General features: G+C 42.3%; 1 protein-coding gene and 1 long non-coding RNA gene across 3 annotated transcripts in view; both read left to right on the forward strand.

The window, feature by feature from the left end:
- Positions 1-20000, forward strand: part of LOC138974016 (uncharacterized) — a 71091-nt gene that overhangs the window by 25698 nt on the left and 25393 nt on the right. For both annotated transcript variants that reach the window (XM_070346711.1, XM_070346712.1), the window contains exon 8: positions 18536-18769. In XM_070346711.1, coding sequence (XP_070202812.1) covers positions 18536-18769 — 234 coding nt within the window. The remainder of the gene's footprint in view (positions 1-18535; positions 18770-20000) is intronic.
- On the forward strand, positions 4251-7188 carry LOC138974015 (uncharacterized). The gene is made up of 3 exons (XR_011458267.1): positions 4251-4803; positions 5315-5428; positions 5857-7188. It is a non-coding gene; the product is annotated as an uncharacterized lncRNA (long non-coding RNA).

Genomic DNA, 20000 nt, shown 5'->3' on the forward strand with positions numbered 1-20000 from the left:
GTAATTCGCTCCTCTGGATCTATTGTTTATTGAACACAAAGTGACAACTTTTTTATTTTATTTTATTAATTATCTTTCATTCACACATAGAAATACATACGTATCATGATTTGTAATCAGTAACAAGAATGTTTTTTTTTTTTTTTTTTTTAAAATCTCAGTTGCATGCAGGCTGCTTCAACCCTTTCTTTTTTGCCTTTTTTTTTTTTTTTTTTTTTTTTTTTGGTTGTTGTTGGCGGGGAGCATCCTTCTTCATTGATTTTTTTTTTTTTTTTTTTAAGTAATGTTTTTACTATAACATTAACATTACTATATCTAAATGTATTTTAAGCAACTTTTCTATATAACAATTCCTTCTCAAAAATGCATACAATATCCAGAGGGGAGCCATATCTATAAATACCAACACCAAGAATGTTGTTTTCATTGGGTTTTTTCTCTCGCTCTCTCTCTCTCTCTCATACAGACACTCACAGGAATATACACTCCAGGGGCGGAGCAGTTAAGCCAGAGGGGGGGGGGGGGGTACAACCTGGGGTCCAGGGTAGACCTTGTGGGGTACATGGGCAAGGCCCCGTTGGGGGGTCTAGGGGGCTTAGCTCCCCAGAAACTGAAGAGTTTTAGCTATTTTATGAACAATTTATGGCTTATCCTTGATTTTAAACATGATCAACTGGTGTCAGCAGCCACTCATTATTTCTTTTAAAGTTAGTAATAATTTTTTTTGACAGCCGGGGGGGGGGGGGGTCCGGAACCCCTGTAACCCCCCCCCTAATCCGCCCCTGCACTCATACACATTCAACTCCCACACCCTCACTCACACACATGAATATAATATACTTGCACAATTTCACATTTCCAGAGCTAAATCTTTTAAACCCATTTTCTCAAAAACCAATGGGTGGATTGAAATTAAAGTACATGTAGGCTATGTGTGATGGTAGAGTCTATAATAACAAAATCCCCAACGAACATGACTTTGATCGACTTTGACATGAGGATCAAGTGACCCAAACTGGCACGTCTCCCCGCCATAGTTCCTGAACCCATTGTTGATACGTTTACAAGCGCTAAAATAAATCCAAGCTTAATGCAAAGAAGCTACAATTACAATCTATGCCAAGCGTGTCCACGTTGCTGGGATGAAAAACACATTTCTAGTTTCGGTTTTGGCTACACGCAGTCTCGATCAGACTCGAGCCAGTCGAGGTCACACTGAGCGAGTGACAGCCGGACGTGGCAATGTCGACAATGTCAATGATCTCAATCAAACTCAAAGATCTTGAACAAATTTCAAGATCTTTGCCTACATTCAGAACAGTCATAGAGCAACATCAACAGGGCCAGACTAGGGGGGGGGGGGGGGGGGTTACAGGGGTTGCGCAAACCCCCACCCCCCCTGGCTTAAGCATGTAGGCTACCTCCCAAACGCTTTTTTTTTGGGGGGGGGGTTGCATCTGGATCATCATGAAATCCGAGGAGAAATCGCACCTCTCACCCCCTTTCGAAAGACATTTTTCTTCAACGATTTTTGTGATGAAAAGTATGAGTCCTTACAATCTCAATTGTTCTTCATTGCCTATACAGCTTGCTGTCGAATTTACCTTTTTCGTTTAAGGAGAGGCTTCTTTTCCCTCCAGAAACATCAAAAAACGTTCAGCTTCAAGGGGGCGAAGCCCTCTTGCAACCCCCACCAAGAGGCTTTGCCCCCTGGACCCCCATCTGTAACCCCCCCCCCCCCCCTAGTACTTACCTAGTCCGGCCCTGAATAGATCAGCATACCTTGGCATTTCGTCTTCGGAAAGACGGACCCGTAGCCTGACCTTTCCATCAAGGAAGGCATTCTCGCCGCCTGCTTTGGTCTGGCTTGAATCCACAAAATATAACAGAAGTTCGATGACAGTACCGCTGCACGCCATTTTTGATCTTTGAATTCGAATTTGACTGAATGCACTCAAAACTTTAGCACGAAGCCCTTCCATTGGATGAAGTTTGGCAGACTTTTGCAATTCGCCTTCTGATTGGATCTCTTTTTGTGTGTGATTGGTTCTCTTAAAAGGAAGCAATCGCTGTCAAAATCATATTTCTGAATGTGTTGTTGCTTCCCTTCAATCGGGATTGGCTCCTTGACGAATAGAGGATCATAGAGTGATACAGCTGTGAAAAATGTATGTTGAAAATAAAATGCTTTGCAATAATGCCCATCACGATCACGAAAACAAATGACGATCACGATCACGAGACTTGATTTTTTTGTCATCACGGATCACGGGCAAAGTCCCATCACGATCACAGAAATGGAAATTTCGGCAATCACGGTCACAGAAAGGTCAAAACACGCCAATCACGATCACGATTTTAAACCCTTTGGGGCCCTAATTTATTCCAGGTTTGATGCACTAAATTCTCAGCCAAAGAAATGAATTGGAATGAGTGAATCTGCAGACAGAGAAAGATGCACGCAAACACTTCTCTTCCAGCAAAATCATTTTCTGAAAATTCTGTACACGTCGAACGTTCTGCATGCGCCTATTCAACAATTGAGTGTTATAGAAACATTAAGATGTATCAATACAAACAACATTGCAATAATCGTTTCTTTTGTTCTTGTTTTCGTGTGTGTGTGTGTGTGTGTGTGTGTGTGTGTGTGTGTGTGTGGGGAGCGATTCAGAGTAAACTACTGGACCGATCTTTATGACATTTTACATGCGAGTTCCTGGGCATGATATCTCCAGAATTTGTTTTCATTTTTTTGATAAATGTCTTTGATGACGTCATATCCGGCTTTTTGTGAATACAATTGATTACAATTTTGGCCAAGCAATCTTCGACGAAGGCCGGACTTTGGTATATTGCATTTCAGCTTGGAGGCTTAAAATGTAAATAATGACTTTGGTCATTAAAAATCTGAAAATTTTAATAATTTTTTTATTTTCATAAAACGATTCAAAATTACGTCCATATTATTCTTCATCATTTTCTGATTCCAAAAACATATAAATATGTTATATTCAGATTAAAAACAAGCTCTGAAAATTAACAATTAACAATTCCAAAAACATAGATATGATATGTTTGGATTAAAAACACGCTCAGAAAGTTAAAACGAAGAGAGGTACAACAAGTCGCGTAAGGCGAAAATACAACATTTAGTCAAGTAGCTGTCGAACTCACAGAATGAAACTGAACGCAATGCAACGCAGCAAGACCGTATACTCGTAGCATCGTCAGTCCACCGCTCACGGCATAGGCATTGAAATTGACAAGAAGAGCGGGGTAGTAGTTGCGCTGGGAAGGATAGCACGCTTTTCTGTACCTCTCTTCGTTTTAACTGTCTGAGCGTGTTTTTAATCCAAACATATCATATCTATATGTTTTTGGAATCAGGAACCGACAAGGAATAAGATGAAAGTGTTTTTAAATTGATTTCGAAAATTTAATTTTGATAATAATTTTTATACATTTAATTTTCAGAGCTTGTTTTTAATCCGAATATAACATATTTATATGTTTTTGGAATCAGCAAATGATGGAGAATAAGATTAACGTAAATTTGGATCGTTTTATAAAAAAACCATATTTTTGTTACAGTTTTCAGATTTTTAATGACCAAAGTCATTAATTAATTTTTAAGCCACCACGCTGAAATGCAATACCAAAGTCCGGGCTTCGTCGAACATTACCCGACCAAAATTTCAACTACTTTGGTTGAAAAGTGAGGGCGTGACAGTGCCGCCTCAACTTTCACGAAAAGCCGGATATGACGTCATCAAAGACATTTATCAAAAAAATAAAAAAAATGTTCGGGGATTTCATACCCAGGAACTCTCATGTCAAATTTCATAAAGATCAGTCCAGTAGTTTAGTCTGAATCGCTCTACACACACACACACACACACACAGACAGACACACACACACACACACACACACACGCACATACACCACGACCCTCGTCTCGATTCCCCCCTCTACGTTAAAACATTTAGTCAAAACTTGACTAAATGTAAAAAAGCGTGCTATGCAGCACAGCGCAACCACTACAGGCTCGTCAATGTCACTGCCTTTTGCACGAGCGGCGGACTACGGTCATTGTGACAAAATACAGTGCGTTCAGTTTCATTCTGTGAGTTCCACAGCTTGACTAAATGTAGTAATTTCGCCTCACGCGACTTGTTTCTTTTTCTGTTTTTCCTTTTTATTTTATTTTTTGGGGGGGGGGGGGGGGGACAGAAAAAGAAACAAGTCCCCAATAAACATGCCAGAACTGGGCCACTGCTGGCTTTTTGCTGGCAAGTTTGGTAAAGCTGGCCATAAAAAAACCAACACTGGGCCAATTATGGTTTGCCAACAAAGGCCCAGTTATGGCTTGCCATCACTGGCCCATCTCTGGCATTCCAGTAATATTGTCGGCCAGTAAAATGCCTTAATTGGCCCACTGTTGGCACGCCATTGATGGCCCAGTGCTTGTTTGCCAGCATTGGGCCATAGGTGGCGATTTGCTGGCAATTATAGGTGGGTTTTTGCTGGCACGCCAGCAGTGGGCCAATGCTGGATTATTGCTGGCAAGAAGATCTGCGACAGCACAGCGGTATGACTTTCTCACTTGGAGTGACGTAATGTACAAACAAATGTCGAAATATCTTGACGTCACTCGTGATGATGACGCATTGTCAACTAAATCCGGCCCGCGGTGGTTCTGCAGATGTCCGGTTATTTGTTTTGCATTCAACTTCAAGGAATTTCCAAAGCACCTTCTTCGATTTCAGTACGCGTCCGATCTCCTCCGGCTAGAAGCAAGCGTGGTGAGTTTCACAAACAGTTGTGTGAGCAGGTCGTCGCAACGGCGTTAGATCTAGTATCTTCTTGTTCTTTTCCTCCGTTGTCGGTCTTTTTTTCAACTTTCTTCTGCTGGACGTTTGAGTCAGTTCGCAAAATATAATAGACTTTAAGAAGTCGTCCTCTCTGTAAGAAAGAATCTGCGCGCGCGCGCGCGCGCGTGTCTGTATGTGTGTGTGTGTGTGTGTGTGTGTGTGTGTGTGTGTGTGTGTGCGCCCGCGCGCGCGGTTGTGTGTGTGTGTGTGTGTGTGTGTGTGTGTGTGTGTGTGTGCGCCCGCGCGCGCGGTTGTGTGTGTGTGTGTGTGTGTGTGTGTGTGTGTGTGTGTGTGTGTGTGCCTTTTTCCTTTCTTTGTGTGATTGAGTTTGTTTTGTCTCTGTCAAAAGAAAAGCACCATAGGCATTACCATAAGCTTACTTGTAACCAAACAAATTGCATCTTGTGAATGTTGACATTGAGTATGTGTCTATTCACTCCAGGACAAAGATTTGTGCAAGTGTCTGACTGCCCAACTGGATAAGATGCAGCTCGCCTGGGTCTCAGTTCCTGAGAGAAACGCAAGAGAGCTGTCCGAGACAACGTAAGCTTCGCAGGTTAGATCAAAATACATATTCCTGTTGACCCCTTACTTCTGCTTGGCATTTTAGTCAGTTCAGAAAATATGATAGATTACAAGAAGTCGTCCTCTCTGTGAGAATGCCTCTGTGTGTGTATGTGTGTGTGTGTGTGTGTGTGTGTGTGTGTGTGTGTGTGTGTGTGTGTGTGTGTGTGTGTGTGTGTGTGCGTGTGTGTGTGCGCGTGTGTGTGTGTGAGATCGCGCGCGTGCGTGCGTGCGTGTGCTGTTTGCTTGCATGCCTGCGTGTATGCTTGCGTTTGTTTGGTTGTTTGGTTGTGTGTGTGTGTGTGTGTGTGTGTGTGTGTGTGTGTGTGTGTGTGTGTGTGTGTGTGTGTGTGTGTGTGTGTGTGTGATATGGAATAATGAATTAAAACCAACAAAACTCGTTTGCTTTCATGTTTCAAGAGGTGAACGGCAGGAGGACTTGAGAGTTTCAATGGCTTACCGTAGGCTACGACGTCAGGACAAAGAAAAGAAGCGTTATCTCAACGTTGCGGATGCGAACAGAGAAATGACAGAATCAAGACAATCCTACGGAGGTTTACTGGGAAGTGAACAAGAAACATTCCTGCCTTTGGTCATCATGTCTCGAGTGTGAAATTTAGAACGCTGTACAAATAAAATAAAACAGTGAGCAACTGAAAACAAAGCGTACGTTTCGGTAATGTTTCGGTAATGAGTCGTTGCTGTTTGGAAGCTTTACATTTGTTTTGTTTTTAATATATATTACTGTATTGTTGTTGTGCCCGCTATAACTGCGTTGATGACGATATTCTGTCAAAACCACTGCCTTTACTTGCCAGATAAGTTACACGACAAATGTGATTAGCATTTCAATTGCATTTTACTGATGAATTTGATAATTACGCATATGCATATTGCTAATGTACAGCTTGACAGCATTGCCCTTTGCTTTATTTGCGCACGTCTTGCCGCCAGCATGGGTTGAAAAGTCCATTGATGTGCTGTGTTTTGTTATTGTTATTACATTCACAGTAAAAAATGACAAAACAAAGCATATTTATAGACTTCTAACAACCATCTATGGGCTAACAAGACTGTGCAGATCGAGTACATGAATAGAGCCGTCATTCTATCCGAATCAGTGGTATTGGTATATTTCCTGCAACTTATTGGCATTTTGCTGGCAATGGTAAAGACAGAAATATGGCATTTTGCCGGGCCACAACTGGCCCGGTAATTTCAGCAGGTAAAGGGCCATTAACGGAAAATATATGGAAAAAAGTTTTTTTTTATATGGAACTAAAAACCTGCAAAATGCTGGCAAAATGCTGGCGAAATGCTGGCAAAATGCTGGGTTTTTGATGGCAAGCCATCAATAAGCCATCAAATAAATGATGGGTTTTTGCTGGCAAAATTCTGGCAAAATGATGGCAAGCCATCAAAAAGCCATCAAATAAATGATGGGTTTTTGCTGGCAAAATTCTGGCAAAATGATGGCAAGCCATCAAAAAGCCATCAAATAAATGATGGGTTTTTGCTGGAAAATTGCTGGCAAATTGCTGGCAAAATGATGGCAAGCCATCAAAAAGCCAGGAAATAAATGATGGGTTTTTGCTGGCAAAGTGCTGGCTTGCCAGTGATGGCCCATCAATTTGCCAATGTGCATACGGGTAATATGCCAGCATTGGGCCATAAGTGGGCCTTTGATGGCAGTAGTTCTGGCAACTGGCATTGCCATCAAAACGCCAGCAATGGCCCACTTCTGGCATGTTTATTGGGTCATAGGTGGTGGAATCTTCCTTTTGAGAGAAAATCAGGTCTTAAAATGGGGTACACTTACAGCGGTTAACAGAATATGTTAAAAATACATGGTCTTGAAAATGTCTTATCAGGGGTTGGGGGTCTTAAAAGGGAGGGAGTCTTCTTTGGGATAAGGTGGGTCAGGGAGGGGCGAGGGTAACGAAGGCGAGTCGTGTGTATGCATTTGCTTTTCTTGTTTAAAATATAATCCGACAGTGGTAAGTGGTCGTTAAGTGTCAGCTTTCACTTTAGTGTGCGTCCTTGAATTTTTACTTGAGGATGTAAGTGTATGTATAAGTTACACAACTTACAGCTCCGTCCATCCATGGTATCGTGTGGTATTTTGTGGAGACTGGGTAAATGAGCCTCGAGTGACGTCATTATATTCATTCCCCTGGTGGAAACAAAATACCACAGGATACCATGGATGAATCGGAGCTGTAACTTATATGTCACATGACCAAAGTAAGGAGAATTTGTCATGGGATCTGGAAACTAAGCATGAGAAATTCACCATGAGCAGAATTATCAGCGCATGCCTAGAAGTTGTAGAACTATATTTTGTGTCAGTCTTGGTAAGGCCAATGTTGTCCAGTTCCAGAAAAGACATCATGTATTTATTGACCCTGTCGAGACGAAACACCACGCGATTCCATGGATGAATCGAAGGTGTAACATATATATCCCGCTATGCATCAAAGCTACGTTTTGTTTTGAAATGTCTTCACAACGTACAGGTAATGTATAACAACATAATCGTCATCACAAGAGAGGTACTACATACTTTGTTTGTCGTCTGCTACAAATCTAGTCTTGTTGGTTGACACGGAGTGAATAGAAGCTTCATTCATGCCTTCATCAACCGGAATAAATGCTCAATCCGCTGTCAATTCGCCACTGAATTTTTAAATAAAATTTCTTCACTTTTTGGTTAACATTGAAAGGCAACCCAACAGAGTGTTTCAGCTGTTTCAACACACCCGTTTAGCTACTTTTTTCGAGTAACGTGATCCGCACTCTAAAATGACACCAGAAGCGACACAATTGTCGCGTATACTGTCATAAAAAGACGTCATGACAAAGTTACACCAAGACGAATGAGATTTTGACGTCATTTGGTTTTTGTTGTGACAATTCCGTCTGTCCCAGAAAATGGCTGGTCGTGAGACCCCTTTTTTTACGTTTTGAACGTAAAATAAAACCCCATCTTTTGGAGTGAAGTCTCGAGGGAGGTGGCGAGATAGTATATAAACAGACGTCTGAAACTTATACTTTTGTTGATTCTATCTATTTGTATGACTGCGAGAGTGGATCGTGGTGTGGTTAGTTAGTTAGCAATAACTAACCGTTCATAATCACCTTTCGTGATCTGTGAAACGTGACAGACACATACCACAACTTGGACACGTACCACATCTTGGACACATTCCACATCTTGGACACATACCACAACTTGGACACATACCACAACTTGGACACATACCACAACTTGGACACATACCACAACTTGGACACATTCCACAACTTGGACACGATCCACAACTTGGACCACAAGCGCGACTGTTGCTGCCAGCTTTTCACTGGGAAGAAGCGATCCGAATTCGCCAGCGATATAGGAAAATAAAGAAATGAAAAAAGAAAGAAAAACAAATCTAATAGATCCCTTGACTTTGGAGTAGCGCGACTCTGTTGCTGCTAGCTTTCCGCTGGGAGGAAGCGATCCGAATTTCCCAGCGATGGGAAAATAGGCTGAATAGAGATATTTACATTTTTACAAATCACGGGTTAATTCCTTTTCTTGTTTCTGCGGCTGCGCAAGTTATTTGCCTAGGTCATGGTCGAACTTTAGGCCTACGGAGCAATATCGCGGTATATTATCTCACTAGAATAACAGAGACAGAAGAAGGGAAGTTATGCTATAATACAGCATGACTTCCCTTCTTTGTCTCTGTTAATCTAGGGAGAAAATATCCAGCGATATTTCTCCGTAGGCCTAAAGTTCGGCCATGACCTAGGCAAAATAACTTGCGCAGCCGCAGAAACAAGAAAATGGAAATCTTTTTATGAAATGATTGGGAGCCACGCAAATTTGACCTCTTGATTCCGACCATGAACCCGCTGTTGATAATCTGGAAGGTCGTTCCAGAAATGCAGATCTATCTCTGGCCGATTCATAGATTCAACCTACAAATTGCGACCTCATCTGTGATCAGATGGCCAAGCAATGCGTGAAATCTTTTATTGTAAAGCCTTATGGCTCGTTTCGACAAGCATTAAACGGATGAAATTAACCACATGCAGTTTATTCTTCAGAAAAATGCACACAAAAAATGGGTTGGGTTCGGTGATTTTGTACATAAACGTCTTCCTCACGATAGATTAACTGATTTGTCTTATGAAGCCGTCATCAACACGAACACAATGATTGCAGAAGCAAACTCTGTACCTACACGACCGAGACACAAGACTGATTATTTCACAGCTGCAATGTGAATAGAGAACAAAGACGTTTTGGGTAAGCTTACTCACGTCAGGTCTTCACTGACAAGCTAGGAACAGACGGAAAATTCTGAACAAAAGTAAATGACGTCAAAGTCTCTTTCGCTTTGCGTGTAACTTTGTCATGACGTCTTTTTGTGACGACAGTACACGCGACAATTTGTTCGCTTCCGGTGTCATTTTAGACTGAAAAGCAACTCAAAAGAAGGAGCTAAGCCTGTGTCTTGAAACAGCTGAAACACTCTTTTGGATTGCCGTTTCAATGTTAAAGGCATATGTACGCGCTCCCGTGTTTACAAAGTGTAGTTTGCCCATAATCGATGTCAAACGCACCATAAGACCGTGTGCTGACAAAACCGAGTAAGTCCACTGACGCTACTTCCGAGAAAAACGACTTTTACTGTTTGATAAAATGTCTCAAAAGTGATGATTGTCTAGATCAAACCACCGAGATAATTAGATAAATAGTATTAATTTACGTTTATAACCCGATTTTCATAATAATGTGATGGATGGTTTTGGTTTTGTTGGGCATTTTGTGGACTTACTTGGTTTTACCACTTTTCCCCCCAATATCAGATCTAACAAAAAATGCGCAGATCTAAGCATGCGGACTTACTTGGTTTTACCAGAATATTTGGAAGAAGAAGTCAAGAGAAATGGCCATACCAAAACAGTGAAAATAACACTACGAATTTGGACAAGATGGAGAGAGAGAGAGAGAGAGGAGAGAGAGAGAGAGAGAGAGAGAGAGAGAGAGAGAGAGAGAGAGAGAGAGAGAGAGAGAGAGAGAGAGGGGGGGGGAGACTAGACGTACAGGGAGTGAGAGAGAGTGAGAGAGAGGAGAGAGTGAGAGAGAGGAGAGAAAGCAGGGGCGGAGGGGGGGAGGGAGGGAGGGAGATAGAGAGATGGAAAGAGGGGTGGAGAGAGGGAGAAAGAGAGGGAAGGTGAGAGGGAGGGGGGAGAGCTATGTAGGGAGAGATAAATGGGGAGGAAGAGAGAGATATAGGAATGGACCGAGGGAGAGAGATGGAGGGGAGGGAGGATGGATTGAGGGATTGAGTGAGAGAGAAGGGGGAAGGGAGGCAGAGAGAGAAAGGAGGGAGGGAGAGGGGAAGGAAGAGAGAGAAAGAGAGGGGAAGGAAGAGAGAGAAAGAGAGGGAGGGAGAGACTTAGTGGGATTGAGGGAGGGAGGAAAGAAGAGGGAGGGAGGGAGAGAGGGAGGGAGAGGGAGGGAGGGAAAGAGGGAGGGAGGGAGGGAGATAGTGGGATGGAGGGAGAGAGAGAGGAGGGAGGGAGTGAGAGAGGGGGAGGGAGATAAGAAGGGAGGGAGAGAGGGGGGGGGGAGAGAAAGAGAGTGGGATGGAGGGACAGAGGGGAGGGAGAGAGAGGGAAGGAGGGAGGTAGAGAAAAGTCGATTGTTGGCGGTAGGGAGAGAGGGATGACGGAAGAGAGGGAGGAGGAGAGAGCTAAAGGGAAGGGGGGGATAGAGAGAATGATGGAGGGAGGAACATTTAGAGAGGGAGGAAGAGGGAGAGAGATAGCGAGAGAGGTAGGGAGGGATAGAAAGAGAGATGGAGCCGGGGGGGGGGGGGGGGGGAGGGAGGGAGAGAGGGAGACAAGGATCGTCAGGAGAATCAATATTATAGAGAAGAAAAATGTTTGAAATAAAACGTCATAAGGTGACGTCATTAAGTCTCGCCTTCTCGAATGACGTCATTGGTGTGTTCTAAACTTTAAATGACGTCATTTGTGAGTTCTAAACTTAAAATGACGTCTTTTCTGTATGAGTCGTCTGAAAGAATTTTGAAACTACCATTAATTTTTACGAAAATTGAAAAACCCTTGGACTTACTTGGTTTTGTCAAAACATTCATGCACACTTAAAAAGTTGTTTTTGGTTGTGGACTTACCTGTTCATATCTGCTTATCTAAGCACTCTAAAAAGTAGAAATTAACACAAAAGATGCGCATTGATTTCTTCTTTTTGATGAACAAAAAATATCATTTTTGAAAAAAATGGACTTACTCGGTTTTGTCAGCACACGGCAGATATAATGACGATATGTCACCATGCGCGGACCATAATACATGCATTACAGCTTGTTCTAGCCTCTGAAAAAGTGAGGATGTCAACAAAGCCGCGGTGTTAGCTCCCTTGCATCAACGTTACATGTGTTGCCAAATCTATAAATAGGACGATCCAGATCAAAATGAAAATTAACATATCTCAACATTGAAGGGGTCCTAGACCACAATATTTTGCAGGGAACTTAATTTAGCATGTCTCCAGCTGTTGGTAAAGCAATTAGCGTGTATAGTCATCGAGTACATATGCCTTTAACCAAAAAGTTAAAGAAAAACAAGTCGCGTAAGGCGAAATTACTACATTTAGTCAAGCTGTCGAACACACGGAATGAAACTGAACGCACAGTATTTTTTCACCAAGACAGTACAGCTTCGTCAATCCCCGCGTGAAGGAAATCGCTCACCTTCCACGTGCAAAACGTAGTGATATTGACACGCCGGATTAGCGCTGTGGCGTATTGTGTCAAGCAGGAAAGCGCGCTTTTCTGTATTCTTGTTAACTTTCTGAGCTTGTTTTGAATACAACCTATCATATCTATATGTTTTTGGCTCACGTAAGTGTAGCCTATGCGATCGTAACTTTGTCTGTCTGTGCGTGCGTGCGTATGTGCGTGCGTGCGTGCGTGTGTATGTCTGTGGTAGAAACTCTAACATTTGAAGACGTCACATTACATTGACGTCACATTATGCCGTAAGAGGGTTAGACGTCACGCGAAGGAAGTACTGAAAGTCTCGGTCATTATTATTTTGAGCGGGCCGAGACTAGTTGGCAGTCGTGTCCCTGTAAGTAGGCTACATGCAGACAGACAGATCTAGATCTAGTGTCTCGCTTTCTTGCACAGTTTCACCTATGCTCTTTCTGTGTGTGTGTGTGTGTGTGTGTGTGTGTGTGTGTGTGTGTGTGTGTGTGTGTGTGTGTGTGTGTGTGTGTGTGTGTGTGTGTGTGTGTGTTACTGTTTGTCGATTTCTTACGTGAGCCTTGATGGCTTCGCCTCTTGTTGGAATCAGGAAATGATAAAGAATAAGATGCAATCATTTTTGGATCGATTACTTAATTTTTAATCGTAAGACTAATTAATCTATTTTCGTTATTGTGATCACATTTTAAGAGTAAAAATGACATATGTCTATATTTTTAGATTCAGAATGTGATTAAGAATACGATGCAATAAATTTTAAATCTGTTTGCAAAAAATCGATTTTAATGACAACTTTAATGAGCAAACTCATTAATTAAATTTTAAGCCTACAATCTAAAATGCAATACCAAAGTCCGGGCTTCGTCGAAGATTACTTGACCAAAATTTCAACCAATTTGGTTGAAAAATGAGAGCGTGACAGTGCCGCCTCAACTTTCACGAAAAGCCGGATATGACGTCATCAAAGACATTTATCAAAAAAATGAAAAAAACATCTGGAGATACCATACTCAGGATCTCTCATGTCAAGTTTCATGAAGATCGGTCCAGTAGTTTTCTCTGAATCGCTCTACACACACACACAGACGCACACATACACTACGACCCTCGTCTCGATTCCCCCCTCTACGTTAAAAAATTTAGTCAAAACTTGACTAAATGTAAAAACGAGGTTCAGTTGCGAACTGACAGCGGATTGAGCATTTATTCCTGTTGATGAAGGTACGATTGAAGCTTTATTCTCTCCGTCAACCAACAAGACTAGATTTGTAGCAGACGAAAAACAAAGTGTGCGTTTTTCCTGTCTTGTGAAGGCGATTATGTCGTTATAAGTTATCTGTACGTTGTGAAGACATTTCAAAACAAAATTTAGCTTTGATGCGTCACGGGATATAAGCTTATACGTTTTCATCCATGGAATTGTTTTTTTTCGTCTCGGCAGGGTGAATGAATTCATGATTTATCCCCCCTCTGCTTCTTTCTCTCTGTAAACTTGTAGGGCTAGTTATTTTTCGGTAACTTACCCAACAACCAAAATCACTTACCCAACAACGGGCCTGAATCCTCGATAGCTCATGGGAAGAGACTGTACACATTGTGGATCTACTTTTTGCGACTCAAAAGTTTAGATCACTCTAATGTACAAAATATATGTCACGGTAGATACGAAGATCTGGTAGAAACATCGTTTCTACCGGTAGAAACGACGATCGTCGTTTTTACCGGTAGAAACGACGATCCTCGTTTCTACCGGTAGAAACGATGTTTCTACCAGTAGAGACGACGATAGTCGTTTCTACCGGTAGAAACGACGATCGGAATAAAACGTTTGTGTGTGTGTGTGTGCAATGTAGGTGATTTTGTCAATTATGAACACAGTTCTATCTTACCGGAATGAACTCATTTTTAACGTTGTTTACAGAGCACGTGCATTTGTGGGACATGTATTAACAACCCGTTTAGTGAGCCCCTAAACCAGGGTCAATACACGATCTGGGAAAAAAACACACGTCGTTCCCGTTGAATCTGTCGAGAACCGTCACAGCATGATCCGAAAACTCGCAACAGATAAGTATCTAAAGTCAGCAAACAGGCAGCAAGTAAACTTCGACTCAAAGATGGCAAAATTTCTTACAATGAAAACGATACAGTTGGGATACGCATTCATGAGGTGGACAGAACAAACACAGATCCTAAACTTCTCCCCTGCAAAGTCCAGACTGTAGAGAAAAAGACTACTGAAAATGGGTCTGAAATTGTCTACAAGCTTTTCACAAACAAAGGAAAGCTGAAGAACACCTTTAAACAGGCAGATTTGATCGATCTGAGAAATGTTCAATTTGACACTCTCCTGGACGTCGACATTGAGAGTTTAGAAGACATCAGCGTCATTCAAGCGTCAAGACAAGTCACCAACTGGGCAAAGGGGGCCTCCGTGTGCACGTACAGGGGAAAATGCAACACCGCTAAATGCAAGTGCAAGCGAGCAGCAGTACCCTGCTCTACAAAATGTCACCCTAAATCCACCCGATCGTGTCTGAACAAAGACAATCACTCTGCTGGTGAGTGAGTGTACCCCTCTTCTGACAATTCTTCTATTGCACTAAATGCAGTTCCAAACTATCTACTGATGAGCAAGCCTTTTATGGGGGGGGGGGGGGGGGGGAGGGAGGGAGGGAGGGAGAGAGTTCCCTTCTGTATTATTTTATTAGTTCAGGAGTTCATTCCGGTAAGATATAACTGTGTTCATAATTGACAAAATCACCTACATTGCACACACACACACACAAACGTTTTATTCCGATCGTCGTCTCTACCGGTAGAAACGTCGTTTCTACCGGTAGAAACGACGTTTCTACCAGATCTTCGTCTCTACCGTGACATATACATTTCTGGAGCAAACAATACAACCATGCCCCATTTAAACCAGCAACTACAGGCTTGAACACATGAATCTCAATATAAAATCCATGAGTTTGGTTGTTTTCTGAATTCAGATCTGCCGTGCACAATCGTTTATCGCTAGCAAGATTCCAAGGAAAAGTAACTCTCATACTTTGTCTAGCGACACGAGTAGTTCCCCTTCCAGATTTCGGCTGCATCGACAAGACTGCAATCCGACGGTCAGTTTTCAACAATATTTCATTTTATAAACAGATCATACGCAATCCATTGCAAACATTTAATCAACTTAAAGAACATGCAGCGGTTTCATACACTATTTTGCCCCAGAAAACTGAACTTCATACAGTTTTTAACGTTGGAACACGGGTGTAAAACTTCGTCTGCTAGTCACATTCGAGGAAAGAACATTTCCTGAGCGATACCAAAACATGAACAGAACACACACTATCTGCCTTTACCGCCACAGCAGAATGACAACATAACTGTGTACTTGGTTTTAGTTCAAAACATGGAAACTGACAAGAAGTGTTAACAAAATTGAATGATTTGCACGGAACTATACAACCGCGCATTAATCGATCGCCTGCGCAGGTAGACTGGTTGGTTGAATATGATTCGATCAAACTTTCGCACAAAAACTCCTTTTTTCTTTGAATAACTGAAGAAAGGAGGGATAAAGAGGTTACATACCTCGTCTCAGTGATTATCAAAAATAATGGTCTCAGTTCGCGGTCATGAAAAAGCTCGCTGAAGCTCGCATTTTTCATGATCCGCTAACTTCGACCATTATTTTTGATAATCACTGAGACTCGGCATGTAACCTCTACGTCTTTCCCGGAACTGGACAGAACTGGCCTTGCCAAGACTGAAACAAAATATAGTTCTACAACTTCTAGGCTTGGGTTGATTGCCCATGGTGAATTTCCAATGATTTGTTTCCACATCCCATGACACATTCTCTTTACTTTGGTCATGTCATATATATATATATATATATATATATATATATCCCATGACCTCCCTTCTTTGTCTCTGTTACTTCAGTATGGGTATATATGTTGTATTTTTATAGCTCAATAAATACATCATGGACTCAAAAAAATATATGATAGTGCAGATTCCGATTTGGGCGAAGAACTACTTTGCTCCCGACCTTTGACCTCGCGCCGAACAATGTGACACATTTGTATGAAGTTCCAAAATCGTATTGCACGGCTCAGAAAACCATATCAGTTGCACGCAAAAATGAATCTCAGAACTGATCTGATGTATGAGATGCAATAAGCAAACGTTTCTTTCATTATGAAAGCAATGCAGGTGGGAAAAAACGAACATTCAACTTACAAGATAACCAGATGCTAGCGAACCAAAACAAAAACACGAGTACCCTCCCCTTGCTTCGTTAGCAGACGACTTTTGAGAATCTGTCAGACCGTCCTTACCTGGCACGGTTGGGCTTCGCTATCATCAGCTGTTTCACGTGTTTTGCGAGCAAGTCTACTCTTTTGCCTGGCTCTGCAGTAAGTCCACATTGGCGATGAAGGTATCTAAGAACTTAACATGTGTGTATTTTTCCGTAATCCAGTCATATTCTTTCAAAATGCAATCAAGCGGCGGTGACAGACTTGGGTCCTGTTTTCATCGCATCAATACCAGTTTAGGTTCATGCAAACACACTCGCAAAACAGTTTATCATGTAGATACATTTCAAATAGGGAGCAAATGGTTAAATCTACATATGTGTTCCCTAAAATTTGCTTCTCTGTCAATAAGACTAATTGTATAATAATGCGTTCGAAAAAAACAACGTGGAATCGATTCTGAATCGAGTCGAGTAAGCCAAATGGGGGCCAAACCGGTTTCCCCGTTCCGCCGACCTGAAACGCAAAAGAATTGTGCGCTTCAACTAAATGGATTTCTATACGACTTCATTACTTTCTTGCAACTTATGAACCCTTACTTAACGCTTTTAAACGGTCTGAAAGTAGTGTTACCGCGTACTTATAGATGCACTCATTCGTTTTATTTTTTCAGCGACGGTCACTTAGTTTAAGGTTGCAAAAAGGCCATGTCTCGCTGAAAACACTGTTTCACACTCCACAGATCGCAAAAGTGCCGCTAGTAGTCTACACTTTGTGTTTGATGGTAGAATGGGATATACAGATTACAACACTCGTGGTTTTTTATATGGCTTGTATTTCAGTCAAGACCCAGCGGGAATATCAATCGAGAGCCACTCGCCAAAGGCTCGTGTCTCCCGATGATATTCATCCGCTGGGTCTTGACTGAAATACAAGCCATATAAAAAACCACTCGTGTTGTAACCTATACATATACGTCACAGCTCTGTCCATCCATGGTATCGCGTGATATTTTGTCTGGACGGGGTGAAAGAATATAATGACGTCACTCTCGGCAGAGCCTCGAGTGACGTCATCGTATTTATCGACCCAGTCTCAACAAAATACCAGGCGATACCATGGATGGACGGAGCTGTAACTTATACTTACGTGTTATTACATTTGTCCAGAGTTGTAATATTGAGGTGTTGTGGATGTTCTTGCAGCTAGATCTTTTACAATTGACGTATTTCAGGGGTGTATTAACCTCTAGATTTAAAATGTCAAGACCATGTTATTGTAAAATAATCTGAATTATCAATGATTTATACTTTTTCAAGCTAGAGCTTTAAAACTTCTAGGGTTTGATAATTTGAAGCCATGCCATAAGTATGGTTGACCATCCTCAGATTTCAATATCATGGTGAGGTCAAGATTGGCTCTAAAGAGAGAAAACTGACATGTTCAGATGGTCCAATGTCACGCTTTGTTGACTCTAGTCATATTTCCGTGTAATAACGGGGTCACGTTTGCTCCGAGAAAGGAAAAACAAAATATCATTATAATGCGAAGGTTAACACACTTCCCGGGTTTGATGTCATCTGGACATGACTCGAGTCTGATTGACCCTCTTCAAATTCCAAGGTTATCGAGTTAGCGGCAATATGTGGTAAGCAGTGAATTACCATGTCCTTAAACATGTCACGGCCGGACTACCCCCCCCCCCCCCCCCCCCCCGTAGCCTCAACATGTACCTCATTTATTTAAAACATTTTTTATTATTGTTTATTTTATGCCGTTTCATGCAAGGAGCAACCATTTTCTTATCTCAGAATATGACCTACCTATCAGCTTCAGGGGGCAAAGCCCCCTGACCCCCACAAGGGGCTCTGCCCCTTAACCCCGCCAAGGGGAACATCCCCCTGGACCACCACTGGCACCCCCCCCCCTCTTCTTCGCCTAGTCCGGCCCTGCATGTCATGACACCAGAGGGCCAGACGATATCTAATTGGTACTAACTATACCGAAGGTGAGTTGTGTGATAATTCAATCTTCTTGTTCTTCTTTCAGGAGACAAACTGAGAATTTTTCAGGCGTACGTAAGCAAGCAACCATACTCTCCGACCAACATTGACGCGGGCCAGGAGTGTGCCAGTATCACGAAGTTCGATGGCTTTGGCAAAGGTCTGATAATTAACATTACCTGTGGAGGGTTTCTCGAGGGTCAGTTTGTCTTCCTGGTGACCCAGGCACCTTTTTTCTTGGAATTCTGTGAGGTGCAGGTGTTCGCTCACGAAATCGAAGGTAGGTCAACTGAGGCATTATCGGGGATGGACACATAGTCTTTGCCTGTTGCAGATTCAATATTGTTTTTTGCACAGTCACTTGGTAAACGTGGATAAAAGCTGCAAAAGAGTGGCATGCATTTGCTCTTTTAATTTGCTGCAAACTTTGTCTGCCGTCGGCGTGACGGAAAAAAAGCTATTATTAGTCCTCAGATCCGAGAATAACGGTGTCATACGATTGTGCAGAATTGTAACCAAGTAAACTCGCATGCAGTTTGGTCAGACTTTTTGTCAATGTTGGACATTTTTCTTGCAACATTGCTTGGAGAATATGGCAAATTTACAGCAGCTCGACTGCTTTATCTCAGTCCATGACACGGCACTTCATTGTGGCCTCACGGTTCTTCCCCGTTTACGTTAACACATACAATCTCCACAGTTCTGTTGTTGGTTTCATAACAGTCAGGTTGTTGACATTGTTTGTTTCTTAACATTGTTGTTATTTGGAGCAAGAGCTTTGAACAATTACACACTTCTGAGGTTTCACAGCTTTAAGGCATGACCAAAGTCATATTTGAAGGTCAAGTTCGGATGGAAAACATAATTATAATTATATTTTCGTTAATGTTTTTGAACCCCGAGCCATTTGCACGGGACATACAATTTGATAATGATGCCTATTACAATTCCACTACACCATATGGCTTTTTGACCAACCAGAACTGATTCTAGGTGACCTTATAAATGTTATAACGCTCAGACAGGGACCTTTTTACATTTAGTCAAGTTTTGTTTGTTTATCAAGCTAAAAATAAACAAGACAAAGTAAACATTGGAATTAACAATTATCAGCTTGACTTATTCTGAAGAATGACACTTCAAATGCTGTCAGATAATACATTCTTTATTTAAAATATACCAGAACGCCAGTTTTGTTGGTGGGTACGTGCTCTACAGGACGGTAAGGCATCACCCACCCTCTGCGTTTGTCGGTGGGCGCGTGCTCTACAGGACGGTAAGGCACCACCCACCCTCTGCGTTTGTCGGTGGGCGCGTGCTCTACAGGACGGTGAGGCACCACCCACCCTCTGCGTTTGTCGGTGGGCGCGTGCTCTACAGGACGGTAAGGCACCACCCACCCTCTGCGTTTGTCGGTGGGCGCGTGCTCTACAGGACGGTAAGGCATCACCCACCCTCTGCGTTTGTCGGTGGGCACGTGCTCTACAGGACGGTAAGGCATCACCCACCCT

Source organism: Littorina saxatilis, linkage group LG8, assembly GCF_037325665.1.
Source record: "Littorina saxatilis isolate snail1 linkage group LG8, US_GU_Lsax_2.0, whole genome shotgun sequence".
Lineage (NCBI taxonomy): Eukaryota > Metazoa > Mollusca > Gastropoda > Littorinimorpha > Littorinidae > Littorina > Littorina saxatilis.